Genomic DNA, 25066 nt, shown 5'->3' with positions numbered 1-25066 from the left:
AAAACTAGCCGGGCGAGGTGGCGGGCGCCTGTAGTCCCAGCTACTCGGGAGGCTGAGGCAGGAGAATGGCGTAAACCCGGGAGGCGGAGCTTGCAGTGAGCTGAGACCCGGCCACTGCACTCCAGCCTGGGCCACAGAGCAAGACTCCGTCTCAAAAAAAAAAATTAGCCGGGTTTGGTCGTGGGCACCTGTAATCCCAGCTGCTTGAAAGGCTGAGGCAGGAGAATCACTTGAACCCAGGAGGCGGAGGTTGCAGTGAGCCGAGATTGCGCCACTGCACTCCAGCCTGGTGACAGCAAGACTCCGTCTCAAAAATAAAAAATAAAAAAAAAATAGACTGCTGACACCACAACTGTCCGGGAATATGGCTTCTGATTCTGAGCCTTTCTTACCTTCACCAGCTCCTCCACAAGTCAACAGGAAGGGATGCATCTACTCAACAAACTTTGGGATGTAGCCAAAATGGCAGGCTAATTCTCACACCAGTGCACAGTCTAATGGGTCCAGCTGACTTCCTGACTTGATCAACTTGCCCAGTGTTTAATGATGTTTTTCAAGAAGCTGAGCAGGAAAATTACCAGAATAGGGGAACAGCCTAAAACTGCATACACAGCACTGAAGCATCCTGAGAAGTAACTGATTTAAAGCTACAAAAGACCTCAGTCAAAAAGAAATCACTGATTTGCTGAGCCGGCTAGGATTAGGTAATGTGTCTTCAAAAAGTTTTTTGGCTCCTGCCCAGTCCAGATGTACCAAGGTATAATTAATGTTTATATAACAATAAAAACAGATGAGACAACAGTGACAGCTGAAAGGGGTCTAAGGAGACATGACTACTAAATGTAATAACGTGGTGTCCTAGAAGGGATCCTGGAACAGAAAAAGGACATCAGATAAAACTAAGAAAATCTGAATAAAGTATGAACTCTACTTAATAATATCAATACTTCATTATTGATATTAATATCAATATCAATTATTGCTTCATTAATATGATAAATGTGCTACACTAATACATTAATAAGGAAAACAGAGTGAGAGGTACATAGGAACACTGTACAATCTTGGCAATTTTTTCTGTCAATCTATATTCTAAAATAAAAAGTTTCTTTTTAAAAAATGGATGGTCTGTTAATAGGGTGGCTAAAAAAATAAAAATTATAATAAAAATTTAAAAGAAAAATGGATGAAACAAGATGCATCTCAATTGACAAAGGCAGGCCCTTAAGTGAGTTTGATCACAAGCTTAAAATGTCACAGAGCTTCTATTGTGATTTAAAAAAAAAAAGTTATGGCCAGGCACGGTGGTTCACGCCTGTAACCCCAGCACTTTGGGAGGCCAAGGTGGGTGGATCATTAGGTCAGGAGTTGAAGACCAGCCTGGCCAACATGGTGAAACCCCGTCTCTACTAAAAATACAAAAAAAAATAGCGGGGCATGGTGGCGCACGCCTGTAGTCCCAGCTACTTGGGAGGCTGAGGCAGGAGAATCACTTGAACCTGGGAGGTGGAGATAGAGGTGAGCTGAGATCGTGACACTGCACTCCAGCCTGGGCAACAGAATGAGACTCCATCTCAAATAAATAAATAAATAAATTATTTGATAGCTTATTTTCATTTATCAGCTCTAGACCCAAACCTTTTATATAAAAATGAAGAGACACTGACTATTCAAACTCCCCAAAAAACACCCAGGAGGCCAGGCACTGTGGCTCATGCCTGTAATCCCAACACTTTGGAAGGCTGAGGCAGGAGGATCACTTGAGCTCAGGAGTTCACAGCCTGGGCTATATAGCAAGACCTCATTTCTACTACAAAAAAAAAAAAAAAAAAAAAGCTGCCTATGGTAGTATGTGCCTGTAGTCCCAGCTACTCAGGAGGCTGAGGTGGGAGGATTGCTTGAGACCAGGAGATCAAGGCTGCAGTAAGCTATGATCGCACCACTGCACTCCAGCCTGGGTGACAGAGTGAGACCTTGTCTCAAAAAGAAAAAAGACCCATGAGCTTCATACTAATTTATGGCAAATCTCAACCCACTCGTAAAAAAGGCTTTCATGAAATTAACGCAGGTACAAAACTCTTTATTTTGTCATATATTTTGCTGACACTGCAACCTTCCATAAACCTATTTGTTTTACAGGGCATTTGGGGAGTTACCCAAATCTTTCATTTTACTGAGACAAAAGTACTCTACCAAAACTATACCATCTTAAAATTAGCTCATAACTCATGCTTCAAAAGTATAACTTTGTAAGCCCTATTTTCTTTGTTAAAATTGAGTGATGAAGACTTTGCACGTAAGAATCACTAAGGTGACCAAACAAATTTTTAAAACTAAACACCAAATACCTGTGTTGTTTTTAATATCATAAATGGGAAAAAAAGGCTCCCATTTCTTTCATAAAACTCTATTATAAAGGCTTCTTTCCTACTTCCATGACATCATCAACAATGTACAACAGCTTAACATAAAATGATCTCTAGAAAATATCAAGTAGCTCATGAACTACAGAGCTTCTGAGTAGTTCTTTCTAAATAAATCTGAATTGAACTCCTTTTGATCACAGAAATCACTCTTCTCAGGTATATATTATAGAACAAATCATTTTAATTTCCATTTCTTATCTTTCATTTATTCTTTAAATTAACCTCAATTTTTACACAAAATGTCCTGAATCGAAGACCATGAAACTATCTGGTTTAAACAAAATATGGGCCCTAAAACCTAAGCTCAGTCATAAGCCCAGGTAAAAGAGATGCTATTCTGTGACCTTTTTCTTCTTACTTTAAGAATATGTTATATGCCGAACAGTTATAAAATGTGATTAGTTGCCTTGGTGACAGAACAAATAGCAGCAACTCTGTTCTAATTATAAGATGATTTTTAAATTTATTTTTATTTTAAGATTAAGCATCCTCTTTGACAATCCAAAAACATAGTCCTTGCTCACTCTGGACACACACACCTAAAACAGTTAAAAGTGATTCCTCAATTTTCAATGATGAAGTAGGAAAAAAAGAATATGTTCTCAAGCTGCAGTTCAATTTTTCTGTCCTCTTTTCCAAAAAAATGTTATTTTGCTACCAAGCCACCCACCAATGATAAGAAAAGACAATTTTTCAAAAAGCCAACAAAACCCGAAAAAAAGAACAGGTATCAATTCAAAATTATCACCCAGAACAATGCTGTTGCAAAAAAAAGAGTATGAAGCCAAATTCCCATAGCTTGTTAGAGAAGATCTTTAAAAATAATTCAGAAAGTTAGGACTGGAACTACCGTGGTATAGACAGGTTATACTGTCACTATATGCATATACAGTGGTAAATGCAGATAATTCAAGAACATTCAGCTTGGGAATATATTAAGCTTTCTCCTATTCCAGCAGAGGAAATAAAAACATGTGTTCCTGGAATTAATACTAAAATCGTCCTTACAAACAGAAGGTAGGGCAAAGGTAAAGAGAGAGAATGTGGAACAAAAGTAGCAAAGACAAGTCATTTTGAATCTAGGTTCTAACTCCTAGGAAAGTTGAATAGAACTTAAATTCTTCTGAGCCAGTATCACTAAATTCTAGATTTGGCCTGCAACCAGTGGATCATATACACCACTAATAAATATCAAGTGCCCCACAGTGTTTGTGGTATTAAAACATATATTTAAATTATTATAAATTTCCATTCTGAAAAGCAGATCAAAATGACACTGGACCATCCAGTCAGTTACAGAGTAAAGGGCTTCCTCCAAAGAGAACTGAGTTGGCAGAAATTTAGGTTGGTAGGAATGTGATTAACATGGAGTAAATGAGATCAGGTTCTCAGTATAATTTTCAAAAGGCTTCTACCCACTCCAGTTGTAAGGAATAGTAGTACTGAGGGAGCTCCAACAGAATGTCTTAGAGGGATGCTTCTCAGAGACAAAGGGTCTCTAAGTTTAACTCTTGACCCCTCTTCTCCTTACCTAAAGCTTGGGGAAGAAAATAAATATTTAATTTTGTACTATTCAGAGCTTTGGGCACATTATCACATTATAATATTTAATATTCTGTAGTTTCATTTTCTGAACCTTTGGCTTATTTTTCTCAACTTACATTTTAAAATGTATGAATGCACCTTCTTCAGTAGTACCACATGAAAATATAAACTTTGTTCTTCCATATCTTCTACACAGGAAGAGTGAATGAGTAGTACCCTAAATATCCCGCAAAGTTACTTTGTGTACTTGACGAAAGATTAGGGAAAAACAATCCACTTCCATATCTTGAGCAGTAGTTAATTAGTCTTCAACCTCATCTTCCCAAATATCGTCGTCAACATCCACAGCATAAAACAGCCTGGAAGCATTAAAAAAGGTACCTTTCTATACACTTGAATGAAACAATGTAAATTGCCTCTCCTTCACTGAAAAATATTTTCTGTACTCTTATGATAACATTTTTGTATATCTTTTCTTCTCCTTTAATCATTCCACTGAGGAGGGCTGAAATATGGGTCCCTTTGAACAATCTACCCTAAAGTTGGTGAAGAACGGCCCATTTGGGCTGGGCACGGTGGCTCACGCCTGTAATCCCTGCACTTTGGGAGGCCGAGACGGGCGGATCACGAGGTGAGGAGATTGAGACCATCCTGGCTAACACGGTGAAACCCCGACTCTACTAAAAATACAAAAAATTAGCTGGGTGTGGTGGCGGGTGCCTGTAGTCCCAGCTACATGGGAGGCTGAGGCAGGAGAATGGCGTGAACCCGGGAGGCGGAGCTTGCAGTGAGCCGAGATTGCACCACTGCACTCCAGCCTGGGCAACAGAGCGAGACTCCATCTCAAAAAAATAAAAAATAAAAGAACGGCCCGTTTAAGGTGGATGAGTGCCTGTCCAGCTCCATTCCCATCTGGCCTAGAAGATTTAATTGGCTGTCTTATAGCCTTAAGTCCCTTGGCCATAGGGGTCCCACTGAGGGCCTAGATGGAGGCAAGGCAGGTTAGCCACAACACTCCAGCAATGATATGGGACAAAATAAGTTTGACCATCAATGGTGCCTCTGGCAAATCTCAGTCAAAAGGGGGAAAATGAGAAATAAAAATGATACCCTAAGCCCACAACCAACTGAACAGACCCTCTCCTGGCCAAGGGAACCCCAAAGAAACCTTGAAAACAGTTCCCGGCCATGACGGGATGGGAGGCCAGACACACCTGGTCATACCCTCCTCCCTCATTGACCACCATTAGGCTTTCTTTCCCTAAGGGTTCAAACCAACCCTCTGGGAAGACTTGCTCCACTGCTGATATCAACCAACCGCCTAACGCTGCCCCTCCCTTCTGCAGTTTTGGCACAAAAACCGACCAGCATTTCTTCCTGTCAATGGACCACTGACTATGGAGTTGTTCTAGCCAGTCTATGGAGGATGTGTACTAAGGTTTTCGTATTCTCTGCTTCACCTTTTGATATCAGAGACCTCCCCCAGAGATCGTGCCATTTTTTGAACATGGGTCCCCTGAAGGGTAATGAAGCTCAACTGCACATGCAGCATATTTCTCCTTTCATAAATATTCATGACTCCTCCTATAGCTTACTGAATATGTGTATCTGGCTATCTTGTAGAGCATAAATCCCTGTCTTCCTCTTCCCACCCTTAAAGTGTCTGTTTTCAGCTTCCGGCTGAAGGCTATGCTTCCCAACCTGTCAGAACGGCCACCTTGCCGGCTTCAACTCTTTATGAGAAATAAAGCTCTCCTTTCCAAATTAAAACAAGCAAACAAAACAGTCCTGTTAGAATCCAGACAAACTCTCCAGGACCAAGGATAAACAATAAGGGAGGATGGGTATCACAAAACTGATACTCAGCGTATATAATAGATGGAATAAGCTAAGATTGGGGAAGTCAGGCAATTTAAACTGAACTCTTTCAAGACACCAGTGTATACAATACATGGAATAAGCTAAGACTGGGGAAGTCAGGCAATTTAAACTGAACTCTTTCAAGACACTATTATTACTATTACATGCTCATCACTCCATTCTATCTTCACAGTCCTTGCACCCTCCATTTATAGAATGTTTTGTAGCTGTCAATTTGTCTTCCTTTCCTTATGTTATGTACAATTTATGCAATTTCCAACACTAGATTTCCAACAGTTCATGGCAGGGCTTGTTTCTTCAATTTCTCTTATAGTTTCACAATACCAATGTGTTTACTTAACAGACACCTCTTAACAAAGATCATCAACTGATGCTGAAAGTGGAGAGCTCTTGGAGAACAAGATATTCACATTGTGCCAAGGAATCACCCCACAGATTACTTCCTAATAACAAAATGGAAAACTTGCCTTTACAATAAAGCAAACTGTAGAACTGAGCACCACACTAATGAGGGACATCATGGACCTCTTGAAGTGATCCAATACGGAATACACATCACTCCTCATGAAGTATCAGCATAAAAAATATTATTCTAAATCTAATCAAACTTCAGTCTAGACCTAACTTCCAGTTTATAGCAAATAAGATAGAGAAACTAGGTAAAGGACACCATGGACAAACAAAACTCTGGAAGGTAAGACGTTATATAAGACAACTGGCCTGGACTCTTCAAAAAGTGAATGTTCAGCAGGGTGCGGTGGCTCACGCTTATAATCCCAGCACTTTGGGAGGCCGAGACGGGCGGATCACAAGGTCAGGAGATCGAGATCATCCTAACACGGTGAAACCCCGTCTCTACTAAAAATACAAAAAACTTAGCCAGGCGTGGTAGCGGGTGCCTGTAGTCCCAGCTACTCGGGAGGCTAAGGCAGGAGAATGGCATGAACCTGGGTGGCGGAGCTTGCAGTGAGCCGAGATTGCACCACTGCACTCCAGCCTGGGCGACAGAGTGAGACTCCATCTCAAAAAAAAAAAAAAAAAAAAAGTGAATGTTCACAAAACACACACACAAAAAAGGTGGGCCAAAGCTTTTCTGCATTAAGAAACTAAAGAGATAGAACCAAATACAGTGACTGAACTTGTTTAGATTCTGGTTCAATCAAATAGCTTTAAAATATATTTTCAGAAATAATTAGGAAGTTTCAAATGTTTGTTTACTAGATAACAGTATGCCACTATCATTAAATTTTTTAAAAGTACTGTCATGATGTAGAAGCATTTCCTTATCTTAGGAGAAACATGGAAATATTTAGTTGAAGCATTATCATAACTCCAACTTCATGTAGTTCAGCAAAAATATTAAGGGAACAAATATGGCAAAGTATTATCAATTGTTAATTTGGGTGGAAGGTATTCTACTATTCATAGTCCTATCCTTTCAAATTTTCTGTATGTTTGAAAACTTTCACTATAAAAACTTCCAGATAGTGTATATTCTCATTATAAAGCTCATTTTTGAGAAAATAATATAAAAATTCCTTCATGGGGGAAAACATGTAAGAGAATTCTCTAAATAAGTCCAAGTACTTAAATAAAACACTGGATGTGTGGTCTGCAAATCAAGTACCAAAAATTGCTGGAGAGCCTAAGGAATTCTGTGTATACATACCGGTTAAAACATGGTGAAGCAGGGTCATTGAAATGTTTGTAAGGGTTTGCTCTAGAGAGAGAACCCATGCAAATCCAACAGAAATATTGCTTACAGCCAGTACATGTCATCTTGTTACATCCATCTAATTTCTGGTGGGAAGGATAGAAAGAGAAAAATATCAAGGCTGTAAGAGCAGAAGAGACATGCACATGCCAAAGTGATTCAGTACAACATTGTCCTGGTCTTCTCCTTTTTCTTATGCAGGGTTGAGATATCAATGTAACACACTGATGACTATGTAATTCTATTTTGCACTCTAACTAAAATACAGAAAATAGCTAGTGTTACTACAACTAGTTACTTGGCACAATCTCTTCTGATAAGCAGTAGATAAAAATCACACACATATAACTGGAACATGTAGATTAATATTAAAATGCTTGGATGTAACGTGTGGGTTTTTAATTTTTACATAAATCCAAGTAAAGATTTGGTACCAAGTCCTCCACTCTGTCATAGGGCTAGGGTATGTCAAAAGTGATTATATGGCCAGGTGTGGTGGCTCATGCCTGTAATCCCAGCACTTTGGGAGGCCAAGGTGGGTGAGTCTTTTGAGGTCAGGAGTTGGAGACCAGCCTGGCCAACATGGTAAAACCCCATCTCTACTAAAAATACAAACATTAGCCAGGTGTGGTGGCTGGCACCTGTAATCCCAGCTACTCCGGAGGCTGAGGCATGAAAATTCCTTGAACCTGGGAGGCGGAGATTGTAGTTAGCCTATATTGCACTACCACACTCCAGCCTGGGCAACAGAGAGAGACTCAGTATCAAAAAAACAAAAAAGTGATTATATATAGTGCCAGTTTCCTTAACTGGAGTATCACTACTATGTTCAGTTCAGACATAATAGATTAGAACAATAGAATCAAATGCAAAGATGTATTTTGATTTTAAAACATATTAAGATTTTTGTCAAGAAGCAATAGAGTTGTGTAATTATTTTGACTTAGATTAATTCCTGAGTGTATCTTAAACAGGTGTGCAGCATTCCAGGATAAATAGTTCTGAGAGGTCAGATTTGATTTTTTTTAATCACATAGATGAGGTAAGAAGTGACCATAGCTCTAGTATGCCCTCCTTACAACCCATTCAATTTTGAGATGGATACAATGTAAGAACAATGGTCACTGTAAGAAAGACACAAAGAAAAGACTTTGAAAAGGGAAGTCTACAAACATTTAAGGTCGATAACAAGATTTAGTAGTGAAATTTCCACCTTCCAAGTAAGGAAGGTGTAATAATACCAGCATGTGTTTTGTAAGTCATAAAATTTACTAATAAGGCTTCTTAAGGTAATCATAGCATGCTTGCAAGTCTGATGGCCTCCAAGTCTGTCCCAAATCATTTACCTCTATGGGAGTTCCACAACATGGGCAGCTCTTTGAGTTCTTCTCTAGCCACTCCTTACTTTCCATCTCTTCCAGTGCCTTCTGAATCACTCTCTTACCATACCTTTGATCCAAAAGTCTTTTATTAGCCTCATCTGCTTGCAGGTATTCATTTCGTAAGTCCATTAATTTCTCTAGAAAGTGAAATGGAAAATTAACCTTTATATAACTTTGTAATGCTAACTAAAAATCATTAAAAATGGCTATAATCTTTGACTATTCAATAATGTTATTCCTAGAACTTTATCATAAGGAAGTAATCCAAAGTCATATGCATGGAGATGCATATAACAGTGGCAAAAAAATTAAATTTCTAAGGAAATAATTATGTTTGAAAGAACCATTTAATGTCGCAATATTCAATTATTAAAAACATAATTACGTTCGCTACAACCCAATTAAAATACTCATCACAGAATCCAGAAAAAAAGTATATTTATGTTACAACCCAGTAAAAATTATATGTGCACAGATGATAATGAATGGAAAGGAATCCCCCAACTAGAAAAGATGTATCTGCTAAAAGTGGTAGAATAAGATAGGTTATTTTTTTCCTTTGTTTTGATTTCTTAATGTTGGTATGTTTATGCAACTAGAAGTATGCAGTTAAAGACTGACTTATCTAGAAGATACAAAGGTTGAAACAGACATTGATTTTTCCACTAAGTTGGCACCATTCACTGTTTGATAATGAAGAGGCCTACCAAATACAAAGGCACCTTTGGCTTAAGAGCAAAGACTACCTCTTCAATTCTGTGTTAAAAAAAAAAAAATCAGTGAATAAAACTTACCACTCAAGTCTCACCCTGTACTATGCTTTGCTATAGGTGCTGAAAAGTTTTCCCTTGATACTCTTCAGTTTGGCTTCTACTGCTCTATCATTTAACTGAAATGGAACAGGTAACTAATCCCAAAGGCTTTACTTGCAGACAAGAGGCTTTTGTTCACAATTCTATTACTTAATTTTTCAACACAATTAAAGAGTTTTCCCAACAATGTTCTGTTTATCAGTTTACTTTCCTCACATTATTTGGAAGTCTATCTCCCTTTTAAAGCAAAAGACATCTTCTGATACCGAATCCTATATCCTATCTCCACTCTTTGCTTTCACCTGTGAATTCTTCCTGTGTAGTGCATTCCCACGGCTCTATCACCTCTACTTCAATGTAGCAGTGAAGTAATATAAATCTCATCCCTCTAATCATTCAATGCATTTTTGTGTTCCTAGGCATCTTAAGGACAAAGGTTATACCGCTTTAGTCTTCTCAAAATAATAAAATTGTTGGTATTTCATATTTTATATAATATATACATACAAAGAGAGGGAGAGATTCCTAATTTTACTAAATCCCTGAATGCTGTGAAACACCTGAAATGTACTGTCGACTTTTAATGAAAAGGTTACAGAAGTCTAAAGTAAAGGCTTATATTATACTTTGCTAACTTCTCCATCCCATTTGGCCTTACCTTCTACAAGATGCTGCCTGAGGCAACTGAAATTATCTACTCACTCTTTCCTCTCAGGATACTTTCTTGGAAATAATGACAGTCTGCTAACATTAGCAAGCAATAACTACAATAATAATAGCATTAATAATTACCATTTTTCTTTTTCCTTTTTTTTTTTTTTTTTGAGATAGGGTCCCATTCTGTCCCCCAGGCTGGAGTGCAGTGGTGCAATCTGGCTCACTGCAGCCTCTACCTCCCGGGGTCAAGCAATCCTCCAGCCTGAGCAACCTGAGTGGCTGAGACTACAGGTGTGCACCACCACATCCCGTTAGTTTTTGTATTTTTTTGTAGACACAGGGTTTTGCCATGGTGTCAAACTCCTGGACTCAAGCAATCCACCTACCTTGGCCTCCCAAAGTGCTAAGATTACAGAGGTGAGCTACTATGCCCAACCCCATTCTGCATTTTACATGGATTAGCTCACTGTTTCTCAAACTATTTATGGTAAAGGCCTAGTTTTTTTCTCTAATATGTCAAGGATCAACACTTTTATAAGATATAATCAGGTTTGCTTGATTTAATTTTTTTAAAGGCAGAGTCTCACTATGTTGCCCAAACTAGTCTTAACCGAGGCTCAAAAGATTCTCCTGCTGTAGCCTTCTGAATAGCTACAACTACAAGTGTGCACCACCAGTCAGCTAACAATTTATTAGAAAAATGAAAAAAAGTCTAAATTTTTATTAGGTTTGACTGACATAAAATTATGTGAAATCACTATAAAAGTTTCTAACCCTCTCAACTTCTATATCTCATTATAGACCACTGTAACAAATATAACAATTTTGAATAGCACAATATTAGTTCCCTTCATCCTTAGAATAACCCGGTGAAATTATTGTTGTCTGCTCGAGCTGCAATTTTGTGAAGTAGCTGTTATCATTATCACTGTTAGTCTGAGAAAGACTAAGCCACCAAAGTCCAGTTAAATCGACATTAAGGGCCTGATTTATGATTCCTTATCTAGACTGGAAATGGCAAACATATTTCACTCCTGTGTCTACTTTATCAGAGGGTAGTTGTCCGAAGTGCCATGTTGAGGAAGTTTCTGAGGCCTCTCTGGGCTCAAGGAGAAAGCATTTGATAAATGGTCAAACACATGTGCCATGGAGACAAGAATGGCAGCTTAGATGCCCTGCATTTGCCATCCAGGATCTACATTATTCCATGTTCGTAGATAGAATTTGCCATGCCATTTCTTCTCCTGGAATGTTCCTCCCTGGTATCTGCATGGTTTTTCCTACCTCCTTCAAGTCTTTACTTAAACCATTTTGCCAGTGAGGCCTCCCCTGGTTTCCCTAACTAAAATCCCAAGTCCCCTCCCCTTCAGAACATTTCATAGCCTGTCCTTGCTTTATTTCTTCTGCCTCTTCAGCACTTACCATCACCTAATATCCTTATTTTGTTTTCCTGTCTCCCATAGTAGAATGTAAGTTCCATGAGGGCAGAGATTTTGTCTCTTCTGGTCACTACTACAGCCCCAGGGCCTGGGATAGTCACTGACACAGAAATATCGTCTAAAGGAATACTTCTAAATTGAAGAATGAAGTCATAAGGCACTGGTAGGAAAGTGAAATGTGAGGGAGAGATTGGGGATAGAGGATTTGGGTTCACAGTTAAAACATACCTGCAGTCACCTTACATGGAGAGACCCCATGGTAGGTCAACCTGCACAAAGTACAGAAGGCAAAATTGCAGCTGGAGCAGATACCCATGGTGCAGCCAGGCTCCTGCATCACAGGCAGCTGGCAGCATGGCCGGGGGCAGTACACTACATCTGCCATCAGGTCCAAGGTGGACTGGAGGAGAAGGCGGTCATAACGGGCAAATAACTCTGCTTCCACTAGCTCTTTGACCTGGAGGGAAATACAAAACACCATAGGTTTGATGATTCCACAACCAGTTCTGAACCTGAGGAGATTCTTAGCATGCTAGTGTAAACCAGATGGGCACATAAATTAAAATCTCTCTTTCACTTTAAAATCAAACCAAGTATATTTTGACTCAGATGGCAATTATAGGGGTCTACATATTTGTTAAAACTAAGCAAAGTGTACAATTCATTTTATATTTTAGTTTTATTTCTTTAGAGATAGGGTCTTACTCTGTCGTCCAGACTGGAGTGCAGTGGTGCAATCACAGCTCACTGCAGCCTTGAACTCCTGGGCTCAAGTGATTCTCCGCCTCAGCTTCCCTAGTAGCTAGGACAACAGGCACTTGCTATCATGCCTGACTGATTTTTTTTTTTTCCAGACATGGAGTCATGCTATTTTGCACAGGCTGGTTTTAAACCCCTAGCCTCAAGTGATCCTCCTATCTTGGCCTCCCAAAGTGCTGGGATTATAGGTATAAGCTACCATGCTAGCCTTGTATGCTTTAAATGTGTAGTTTATTTTAAGTAAAATTATGCTTTAATAAGAAAACAAAAAACTGGCTGGGCGCAGTGGCTCACACCTGTAATCCCAACACTTTGGGAGACCGAAGTGGGAGGATCACTTGAGGTCAGGAGTTCAAGACCAGCCTGCCCAACATGGTGAAACCCTGTCTCTACTAAAAATACCAAAAAAATTAACCATTCCAGCTACTTGGGAGGCGGAGGCAGGAAATCACTTGAACCCGGGAGGCAGAGGCTGCCGTGAGCTGAGATCGTGCCCCTGCACTCCAGCCTGGGTGACACAGCAAGACTCCATCTCAAACAAAACAACAACAACAACAACAACAACAACAAAACCTAAGTAGGCTGTACTTATGCTGAAGTCTATAAAAGTTGGTTAATCATTCCAAGAGATATCCCCTTCAGATCCCAACCTCACACAAGGATAAGCTAGTGATTCCCCAAGGTTTATGGGATCCTAGCAGATATACAAAGTAAATTATCACAATTACTTAATAACTAACACTCATCCTTGCCCATTGCAAGGCCAAAGGAAGCATTCCATTTGCTTAAGCAGTAGACTAAGACCATAGCATTCTTAATGGATACAGCAAAACAACTTGTGGGCTGGCTCCAAGGCCTCAGACTGCCCCATGAGCCCTATCAAGGAAGTTCTTGAGATGATATCTCCATTTATGGAAGAGAATTAGGAGGCAACCATCAGCAGGGTAAACAGTTACCTGACCAGGAGTGGCCACCGAAGGGCACTTTGGTTCTGGACAGTTGAGGCACTGAACCTGGCCATCTCTGATCTGGATTTCAAAGTAGTCCTTCAGACAGGCTTTGCAGTACACATGCCTGCACTCCAAGAAGTACATGCATTCACTACCCAGCTTCTCACAGAAACAGATATTGCACAGGAACAATTTACTATTAAAGCATTTTATCTGCTGAGCTTGATCAAAGTCCAAGATTTCCTGGATCAGATTTGACAATGATTCCACATCCTGTACAGCTCTCTCATCCACAATTTCCTCTTGGTCTACATCAGATCCAGCAGCTCCTCCAAAATCTAGCTCTGTGTTGGGAGAGGCTTGAGCTGTCCTTCTCTGCACTTTTTTCTGAGAACCAATCTTGAGCTCAAAAGGAGAGACAATATTCAAGTATGCTAGGGTCTCTTCCTTAAGAAATTGCATCCAGGCAAACAGGACCACACTGCCACGGTGTTCTTCCCATAGGTTGTCTAAGTGCTTGCATAGAGCAGATAGCTAGGAGAAAACACATGAAGATGTTGGTGAGTTCGGAAAAATGATGCTGCAGCCAACTCCTGGTTTCCCGAGAAATCTTTTCCACTTGCAAGTTAGGGCCTTATTCTAACACTATTTTTTACTGCTGTGATACACTCTGCTACAAAACAGTATAAACATTCTTACTGGAGCACTTCTTAAACTATTCAGCACATGAGCCAAAGTAGAACACAAAGTCAGAAGCAAGAAGTACCATGAGAACAAGAGAAATAGCAAGACTCCACAAGGTAGAGAAATAGCTGTACATTTTAGCCACTGAAATGGAAGACTTTTTTCTGTTCTTTAATCTTTTAGTACTGCCATATATCTCATGTAGGAGAAAGAGATCTAGTTCTAAAACTAAACTATTTTTCTTCCTTTAGGAGTCCTAGCCCTGTTGGTATCCTAGAATAATGGTTGGAAAAAGAATTGTTTAAAAATACTACTCAAGTTTTAAAATTAATTCTTTCAGTTTTATCAAAATGTCAACTCATCTGAAACAATCACTCACAGAATTCAACCTCAGAGTCCTTATTGAGATTTACAAGCTGCTTTTAACTAAGCAATCTGGGCTTATATCAGATCCTGGTTAATGGAGGGAAGTTGACTGACATTGACCCTAGTCCTAATCACAAGCCCTCAGCAAGGTTTGGCAGCCATACAGAAAGCTTACACTTCCTAAGCTAAGCAACCAAAGTTAAATTATTTGGAATTTTCCTCTTTAAAAATGGTCTGTTCAATTTGAAAGGCAAATATAAGAGGATTTTCCATTAGAAATATAAAATATTTGTAACTAGAGCACAGGAATTATAAGCAGCTTTTCTTTTTTAGGTAAACATCCAAAAATAGGCCTTCCAGATGGCAAACAAATTTTGTAAATTTAAATGACAAATGAAAAGGGACCAGATTTTCTGTTTCTTATGCTCTGTGTAGTGCCACTGACTAAACCCTGCACAGGTACTACCTTAAATACTTATTGATGAGTTAAGATTGAACAACTAATAATTTTTCACATTTACATAAATATCCTTATAAATCAACCATGCTTTTGAGAAATCTGCTAAAATCCGTAAAATGTGATAAATACTAAAAGGGAAGCTCTGAGTGCTGTGTGAACTACCAAGTCCTATGAAGAAGCCATTCTCCAACCTCTTTTCTTCTCCAGTCCCTTCTCAAGAGAGGCAGCTGGGGCCGGGCGTGGTGGCTCATGCCTGTAATCCCAGAACTCTGGGAGGCCGAGGCGGGTGGATCACCTGAGGTCAGGGGTTCATAACCAGCTTAGCCAACGTGGTGAAACCCTGTCTCTACTAAAAAATACAAAAAATTAGCAGGGTGTGGTGGTGGGCGCCTGTATTTCCAGCTATTTGGGAGGCTGAGGCAGGACAACCACTTGAACCCACTAGGCAGAGGTTGCAGTGAGTTGAGATTGCGCCCCTGTGTTCCAGCCTGGGCGACAGAGCAAGACTCCATCTCAGAAAAAAAAAACAAAAAAAAAGAGAGAGAGAGACAGAGAGAGAGAGAGAAAGGCAGCTGGAATGCATGTAAATGGAAGGGGGATGGGAATTCAGGGAAAAGAGCAAGAGACTGTGTAAGTATATTTGGGGAGGAATAAGGAACAAGGTTTTAGAAAACTAAAACCACTTCTGTCTATCCACCCCAATTCAGGGAATGACAGCTCTATGTGTCAAATTCACTATTAACAGGTGAGAGTCATAATGCCAAGGAATCAGGGTACAGCAACAAACAAGAACTGAACCAAGAAGGAATATAAGAGACTAATTAAAATGTTAATTATATGCATAAACATTTATTTGATAAAGAATTCTGTAATTTTAGCTGCAACACATAGAACAACTCTCTTCCCCAGCACACACCCCCACCCCCAAATCCAGCATAAAGTAGATGCTGGTTAGCTGGAATCTGAAACCGCAACCACACATCCAGTTAATCTGTCCCTGTTTTGTGCGTGTGTGCGTGTATGTGTGTGCATGCACGCACATGCATGGATGTAAAGTATGAAAAGCTCTCTGCTGAAATAGGACTATGAAGATCTAAATAATTCAGCCAACTATCAGTGGCCTAAATGCCAAACAGTCTTGATATTCCTGAACAAATCAACTGTCTTGCAACTGTTGCCTCTGGCACAGATATTAGAATGTAAAGTAATACGCCTTTTTATTCTCTATATTATCCTTTTTAAGGTTTAATTTTGCTTTTAAGCCATAAGCTCAAGTTTGCAAAAGTACTCTCAATTAAAAGATTAGATTGGTGGATGGGGGAATGAAAACTGTATGATCCAAAGATAAAAACTAATGAGCTATTGCTTGAGGTCAGCAATTCTGACAGCTTTTGTCTTTTTTCTTTTCTGAGACAGGGTCTCTCTCTGTCACCCAGGCTGGAGTGCAGTGGGTCAATCTCAGCTCACTGCAATCTTTGCCACCCAGGCTCAAGTGATCCTCCCACCTCAGCCTCCCAAGTAGCTGGGACTACAGGGATGCACCACCACACTTGGCTAATTTTTGTATTTTTTGTAGAAATTGGGTTTCGCCATGTTGCATAGGCTGAGCTTTTGTCTTAATACGCATCAGTCTATCAATCTTCATTATGACTTCTAGAAAAGCAGCTGCTACTGATTCATTATCTATCCTATAATGCTTTCTATTATTTATATTTAGCTTCAAGTCATATTTATTTCTCAATCAAGAGTTGAGGTTGTTACTAGAAAAGTATATATAACCCAGAGGACATGAGGCTCTTAACATAAGGCCTCAAGCTTTACTGAGGTATCTACAGGAACTATACACATTTCTACTTGTATGCATTTATGTCTATGTGATACCAGTTGACTGTTATTTGTTATTAATACAGATTTTACAAAGAAAATCAGTTATTGTATTTACTCAGAAAATTTGCTTATTATAACTACATTAGCTCAATTTTTAGTCCTAATTACAATGGAATCTTTCATTTAAGGAATGGATAAGAAACTGAGAAAAAAGTAGTATCAATATCTAAGGAAAATGAGGAAAACCTCATAGTCTCCATTATAATACAGATCAAACAGGAAAATAGCAAAACAAGAAAAGAAATAATATACTTGCTTAAAAATTACTCCTACTACAATTCATGATTGTTTCAATTACTGCCATTCCTTTTTAAAACACCAAACATTTTCAATTTCTTAACATCAGGATTCACCAAGGCAAGGGAAAAAAATTACAAAACCAAAGCCATTTGTTTTTCATGCACTGAATTCAAGATCATTAAGATAGTCTTCAATTAAAGATGATTTTTAAGTTTCTAAAAATGGATAGGAAAAATTAAGTTTCAAGTCTAACCTGAGTTGGTGACAGCCATTTGCCACTAAGTGTGAATGAAGGTGGGGAAGAGGATGGATAATCTGGTGGCAGTTCAAAGTTCAGCACAAGTGGAGGCAGAAAGCAAATGGTGTATTCAAAGCCACTATTCTGGAGACACTCATTTGAATTGCCTGAACCAAAAACAAAGATTAGAAAGGATCAGTTGGTCAACACTTGAGTGTCCATTACTGTTGAGCAGCGCTCAAGAAAGACTTAATGCTTTAGTTGGGGGAAAAACCCTCCCCCAAAGCACTTTCTATTTCCTAATTTTAACTTGGTAGCCACCACCTTAAAAAAAATCTTGTAAGCCCTTGAAAAATCTACTCAGCACCATGAAATGTATAATGAAAATACTACAACTTATTCTTGTATACAATTCTGGGTACAATTCCTAACACTAATGACCAAGGAACACACAATGTTTGATTTGTTGTGGTTTGGTTTATAGTAGATGATTAAAGACATGATCTAGAGAAAGGATGTTCATTTCCATTAAACAACATGACCTACTTAGACCAGGATGTCCCAACTATCCATGAATCAGTTGGGAAAATTTGTGCCAACACAATGATCTCAGGTTTGAGGATATGATATAGCATACAACACTCTCACAACCAAAGCTGCATTTAAATTACCACACTTACGTTCCTTACTCAATCCCTTTATAGTAGAAACATTTTGAGAAAGTGTGCATCAAGGTCTTCTGTAAATGTCTGTATCAAAACCAGCAGTATTGTTTTTTCTGAAGCAAAAGGTCACAGAGTAACAGCATGTGTCATATGTTTATAGCAGTTGAAATGATTCTGGAAACCAAATAGTATTAGCAACCACCACTGTACTTGAAAATTTCTAAGTGTTTTCACATACATTAATTTTCTCTTTGATTATCACTATGTAATAGCCAATGACTCATGGCTGATAAACTGCTAGTCAGCAGACTAGGATATATGAAATACGCAGGATAATATCCCTCTTCAGTGATCAAAAAGGTAGAATCAAATTGAAAACTGTTTGCCCCTCATTGCAATTTTCATTTAAAACAGAAATATGCATTAAATCTGTAATACTACCACCTATCACTAATGCCTATAAACACGAAATGACAAATAGTTTAAGGTACACTAAGAAATAAAGAATAATATTTAGAAAAATCTGTTTAAGAAAATATTATTAACTAACCGCTCACAAATATCTTGAAATTCTGTGGCAAATCCAAATAGATCCTGGTTTCTCCACCTTGGACAGACTCTGCTTTTCTAAATTCATCTCCATCGTAAATACTTGCCAGGGCCAGCAATTCATCCTCCTGAGCTTCTCGGTCTTCTGACGACATTTAATTTTCTGAGGACCTGAAAACATTAAAATCAGTTAAGAACAGAAAATGCACAGAGGGTGGCCAGGTACAGTGGCTCACGCCTGTAATCCCAACACTTTGGGAGGCCAAGGCGGGCAGATCACCTGAGGTCAGGAGTTCGAGACTAGCCTGGCCAACGTGGCGACCCCCCATCTCTACTAAAAATACAAAACTTAGCCGGGCATGGTGGCAGGTGCCTGTAATCCCAGCTGCTTGGGAGGCTGAGGCAGGAGAATGGCTTGAACCGGGAGGTGGAGACTGCAGTGAGCCAACATAGTACCACTGTACTCCAGCCTGGGTGACAAGAATGAAACTCCATCTCAAAAAAAAAAAAAAAAAAAGAAAAGAAAATGCACAGAGGTGGGAAAAATTTAATGGCACTTTAAAAAAAGTTCCTCACCAATAACTGCAAAGAATTACTCGATATTCTCACTTTTCTCCCAAACCAAAAATGACAGCCATATCTGGCATTCCATTCGTTTTGTAATATTAACAGTCTTTTTCAAAAAGGATGGTTGTGGTACTTCTAATTTCTGACCTTATCAGTTAGATATTTTATGATTGAATTAGAGGGAAGAAAGCACAATTTGAAAATTTTCTTTGAAAAGGACAAATCACAAGTTTACTTTGACTTGTCCACTGAACCTAGCAAAGTGCCTGGCTCGCAAAAGTAGTCAAAGTGTATTACACTGCTTTCTTAAAATAAGTTAATTTGCCAGGTGCAGTGGCTCACGCCTGTAATCCCAACACTTTGGTAGGCCGAGGCAGGCAAATCACCCCTGGGAGGTCAAGGCTGCAGTGAGCCATGATAGCACCACTGTACTCCAGCCTGGGTGACAAAGTGAGACCCTGTCTCAAAAAAAAAAAAAAAAAAAAAATCTCCAAGTAGCACCGAAAGTCCTGGGACAGGATGGGGGTTGGAGGCAAAATTGCTTCCAGTTGAGAAAACTGTGCTTGAGGATGTTACAGGCATAGATACTATACAAGAAAATTAGATAACTGAGCAAGCAGCAAAACAATATTAAATTTTTGAAATAATAGATTTTGTCAAATCCAAGCAGTCATCAATTTTAAGATTTACCATTATGACTTAAGAATATTTAAAAGATAATAATTTTAAGAAAGATTTACCATTATTTTAGGTAATACTAAGAATTTAGCTGCAAGGCCCAGGCACAGTGGCTCAAGCGTTTAATCCCAGCACTTTGGGAGAGCAAGGCAGGCAGATCACTTGAGGCCAGGAGTTCAAGACTAGCCTGGCCAACACAGCAAAACTCCATCTCTACTAAAAATACAAAAATTAGCTGGGCGTGGTGGTGCACGCATTCCCAACCACTTGGTAGCTGAGGCACGAGAACTGAGAATCACTAGAACTCAGCAGGCGGAGGCTGCAGTGAGCTGAGACTGCGCCACTGCATTCCAGCCTGGGTGACAGAGACAGGAAGGAAGGAAGGAAGGGATGGAGGGAGGGATGGAGGGAGGGAGGGAGGGAGGGAGGGAAGAAAGAAAAAGAAAGAGAAAGAAAGAAAGAAATTAGCTACTATTGAAGTATGAACTGGCTGGGTGTGGAGGTTCATGCCTGTAATCCCAGCACTTTGAGAGGCCAAGGCAGGAGGATCGCTTGAGGCCAGCAGTTTGAGATCAGCCATGGCAACATACAAGATCCTGTCTCTATAAAAAATTAGCCAGGTATGGTGGTGTGTGCTTGTAGTCCCAGCTACTTAGGAGACTGTGGTAGGAGGATCGCTTGAGCCTTGGATGCTGAGGCTGCAGTGAGCCATGTCTGCAACACTGCACTCCAGCCTGGGTGACAGAGCAAGACCTTGTCTCAAAAAATAAAGTATGGGGGCCGGGCGCGGTGGCTCAAGCCTGTAATCCCAGCACTTTGGGAGGCCAAGACGGGTGGATCACGAGGTCAGGAGATCGAGACCATCCTGGCTAACACGGTGAAACCCCGTTTCTACTAAAAAATACAAAAAAAACTAGCCAGGCGAGGTGGCGGGCGCCTGTAGTCCCAGCTACTCGGGAGGCTGAGGCAGGAGAACAGTGTGAACCTGGGAGGCGGAGCTTGTAGTGAGCTGAGATCCGGCCACTGCACTCTAGCCTGGGCTACAGAGTGAGACTCCGTCTCAAAAAAAAAAATAAATAAATAAAAATAAAGAAAGTATGAATCAATGTTTTTTAAAATAGCGTCAACTGAAAGGTACAGCAATTTCAGATAATTTAAATGTGGAAAAAATAAGCAATGAGAATTTACAAAAATCATTTTAATAAAACAAAACTACCATTCTGTCAATTAAAATACTGAACAACAATTGCATTTGCAAATATCCTCCCTCACAACTAAAATATTTTTAATTAAAATGTACATAATTAAAAAGTTAGGATTTTTTTACATTCTAAAAGGTCATACTGTGAAATTTAAAATGATTTCATTTCAAAAACCACTTTTTCTAGGAGACGTTAGTTCATGGCTCTGCTTAAGTTGCCTCCCTAAAAGACACAATTACATGTTCTACTTGAGGTCAGTTAGTACCTGTTAATAACAACCAGAAGAAAAGGATATTAACACCACAGTCTGTATTTCAGCTCAGAGTGGAGTTCGTGCAAATCCCATTTATTCTCTAACTGGTGGAGCTGAGACTGCTGAAGCTGGATAAGAGGCCAAGATGTGGAACTCATACTACATATACTATGAAAATCCTGCCATCTGCAGAAAAGAAATACAAAAGATGGTGTTAGGACCCTCTCCAAATTAAAATTCTGAATTTCCATGATCACCACTTAAGTCAAACATATCCTAACATACAGCCAATCCTAATCTACAGGTGCATGTTACTCTCCTAGGGCAGACTGACTGAGCCATGTGGTTAAAGGAGTATTTGCATGTGCCCAGCAATGACTGAGGACTTTTTATCTGTCTGCCCTCAGCCATGGGAGGAGGTAAGGAGGAACACCAAGGTCATATGAGAGGACAGGACACCATGCCCCATAACAAACAGCCTCTTCAGTTTCTTGTTTTGTTTTTTCTCCTTTCCTCTTCTGCTTTTTGTATTCCTTCATTTGCCATCCCCCTCCAGTTTTTCCTCTCTTGTTCATGAATTAATACCACCAGTGGCACTCATGGTTAATTTTGATAACAGAAAAATACTTAAACAAAACAAGAATACACAAATAGAAACTTTTAAGTTTTATTCTAAACGCTTTAGAGCTAGGCTTCTTCACTGGGGTGAGGGGAAAAGGGAGTATGGTCTCAGATGGGTTATGGAGAATCCTATCAACACCCTAAAATTATATGCAAAAATACCATATGCAAAACCATAATTAAAAAGTTACAGATTCTCGGATGTGTAACTCCCCAATAAGAATGAGATTCAGAATCAATTTACATTTATTGAGCACCTACTACGTACAGTATTAGGTCCTTTCACATTGTCTTATTTAATCTTAAACAATTTTACTAGGTGGGAATATATGGTGCTAATTAAGCTTTTTGTTTCTTCCTGTTAAAACATTTGCAAATGGGATGAGAGATTCATTTATGCAGTTTATGGTTTTAGGTTAGTGTTCTCCATCTGACTGCACATTAGAATCTTCTAAGGAGCTGTTTTTTAAAATCTCAATACCCAGGCCACACCCAGAACAATTAATTCAGGCCTCAGTAGTTGTCCAAGTTCTCCAGGTGATTCCAATATGCAGTCAGGGCTAGCAACTTCTACTCCAAGCAGTGTTTCAACAGTTCCTCATGACCTACCCTACTACATTTCAGCTTGTGAAGCTGTCACTTGGAATCCAGTACCTCAATTATGGTTGCTACCCCCATTTCCTTCTCATTCTATCCATTTGGTCTTCGGGTGTCCTGGTCTGGGTTCAGCTCGCCACCCGGCGTGCGGAGTCGTTTGGGCGACTACCCCAAAACAGGGGCAAGTCCAAGGCTAGCTATCTGCCCCAGCGCTGGGATCAGAGGGCGCTATCCGGGCGTGTGAGCTGCTGGCCAGCCTGGGGCCTCCCAAAGAAGCAGGGCCCACACCTTTCTCTTCCTCCTCAGGAGCGTCCGGAAGGGAGTCCCGGCCAGCTGGGCTGCGGACGCCCGGTCCCGGGTTTGAGCGACTGAGGTCCACTGTACAGTCCTGGCCCGGTCCCCTTTTCTGCCTCGCGCGCCCAGAGAGCTGTCCCCACCGTACCTTCCGGCCACCCGGCAGTGCCAAGCTCCAAAGTTCCGCCCTCCGCCCTTGCCCGGGGCCCACTCACCGCCGCCAGCCGACCAGGCCTAGCAATTCCCTGCTCAACCGGCGCACCGCCTCTTCCGTTCTCGGGAGCTGTCAGCTGAGCCAAGCGGATCCCGCTGGTGGGGCAGTCGGCCTAGAGAGGACTCTGCGCAGCCGCCGTGGTCGCCCCTGTCTCTCGGGCGCCTCCGGCAGGCCCAAGGCGGCGCTGCCGGCGCGACAGCCGTCACTCCAACCACTGCGAGCCCAGTGCTCACAGGAGGCTGTTTTCAGTAGTTCTGATGGGGCCCGAGATTTCCAATTTTTACCAATCCCTAGAGGTGATCACGAGGCAGTGGTCTACCTAGGGCAGAGACTCTCACAACAATCCCAGACCTGCTTCTCTAAGTGGACTAAGCTAGCCTGCTTCCTCCCGTTTACCTTCTCAGAAATGCTGCCCGTCTTTCTGGAGCTCCACTGCAGAAGCACGCATTCATCGCTCATGTTGTAACTGCAACACCGACCGCATTTATTGAGCAGTTAGGATGCTTCAAGCACTGTGATAAATGCTCTACGTAAATTTTCTATCTTCACTGTAACCTTATGATTTAGCTACCATTTGTTATTCTCACTTTACAAATAAGGAAATTGAGACTTAGGTGCAAAAACTTACAAAGGGTCACATGATTATCGTCAGGCTAAGCAGAAATTAAAATTATATGCTTCCTACCTCACACCATATGCAAAAATTAACTAAATATGGATCAACGACCTAAATGTAAGAACTAAAACTATAAAATCTTTAGAAGGCCAGGCACAGTGGCTCACGCCTGTAATCTCAGCACTTTGGGAGGCCAAGGAGGGCGGATCATGAGGTCAGGTGATAGAGACCAGCCTGACCAACATGGTGAAGCCCCGTCTCTACCAAAAATACAAAAGATTAGCAGGTCGTGGTGGTGGGTGCCTGTAGTCCCAGCTACTCGGGAGGCTGAGGCAGGAGAACGGCATGAACCCGGGAGGCGGAGCTTGCAGTGAACCGAGATTGCGCCACTGCACTCCAGCCTGGGCGACAGAGCGAGACTCCCTCTCAAAAAAAAAAAAAAAAACCAAAAAACCCTTAGAAGAAAATGTAGGAGTAAATCTTTGTGAACTTGAATTAGGTAATAGTTTCTTAGACATGAAACTAAAGGCACAAGCAACAAAGGAAAAAAACACATAAATTGCATTCACCAAAGCTAAAAACTTTTGTACTTCAAAATGTCAGAGGCATTCGAACCAGAGCAACTTCATCTGGAGTAGGGGCTGGGTAAAATAAGGCTGAGCAACCTACTGGGCTACATTCTTAGACAGTTAGGCATTCCAAGTCACAGGATGAGATAGGAGATTAGCACAAGATACAGGTTATAAAGATCTTACTGATAAAACAGCTTGCCGTAAAGATGTGGGCTAAAACCCACCAAAACCAAGATGGCCACGAGAGTGAACTCTGGTTGTCCTCACTGCTACACTCCCACCAGTGCCATGACAGTTTACGAATGCCATGGCAACGTCAGTAAGTTACCCTATATCGTCTAAAAAGGGGAGGCATGAATAATCCACCACTTGTTTAGCATATCATGAAGAAATAACCATAAAAATGGGCAACCAGCAGCCCTTGGCACTGCTCTGTCTATGGGGTAGCCATTCTTTCATTCCTTTACTTTCTTCATAAACTTGCTTTCACTTTACGGACTCGCCCTGAATTCTTTCTTGTGTGAGATCCAAGAACCCTCTCTTGGGGTCTGGATTGGGACCTCTTTCCTGTAACAAAAGGACACTATCAAGAAAATGAAAAGACAACCCACATAATAGAATAAAATATTTGCAAATCGTATATATCTGACAAAGGTCTACTTATCCAAAATATATAAATAACTCCTGCAACTCAATAACAAAAAGACAATTTTTCAAATAGAGCAAGACTTCGTCTCAAAAAAAAATGTATCACAAAATACATATAACATAAAATTCACCATCTTAATTTTTAAGTGC

General features: G+C 40.3%; 1 protein-coding gene across 7 annotated transcripts; it reads right to left on the bottom strand.

Moving 5' to 3' along the window:
• Window positions 1-2064: 2064 nt before the first annotated feature.
• RNF14 (ring finger protein 14) lies at window positions 2065-23498 on the bottom strand. 7 transcript variants are annotated; one of them, XM_003900283.4, is made up of 9 exons: window positions 23082-23498; window positions 21367-21540; window positions 18656-18825; window positions 17456-17607; window positions 13572-14099; window positions 12085-12313; window positions 8913-9085; window positions 7522-7652; window positions 2065-4330 (listed from the first exon to the last, which is right to left on the bottom strand). In XM_003900283.4, the coding sequence occupies exons 3-9, from the start codon at window positions 18807-18809 to the stop codon at window positions 4273-4275; spliced, it is 1425 nt and encodes a 474-aa protein (XP_003900332.1). In that variant the 5' UTR covers window positions 18810-18825; window positions 21367-21540; window positions 23082-23498; the 3' UTR covers window positions 2065-4272. The 7 variants fall into 7 exon arrangements, with proteins under 7 accessions (XP_003900332.1, XP_009207552.1, XP_003900333.1 ...); XM_003900284.3 differs by having other exon boundaries at window positions 2867-4330; window positions 23015-23102; XM_009209285.2 differs by lacking the exon at window positions 23082-23498 and adding an exon at window positions 22585-23001 and having other exon boundaries at window positions 3635-4330.
• Window positions 23499-25066: the final 1568 nt, after the last annotated feature.

Source organism: Papio anubis, chromosome 5 (assembly GCF_008728515.1).
Source record: "Papio anubis isolate 15944 chromosome 5, Panubis1.0, whole genome shotgun sequence".
NCBI lineage: Eukaryota > Metazoa > Chordata > Mammalia > Primates > Cercopithecidae > Papio > Papio anubis.
The sequence above is the reverse complement of the archived record's forward strand: the minus strand, read 5'-3'. Positions and strand labels throughout refer to the sequence as shown.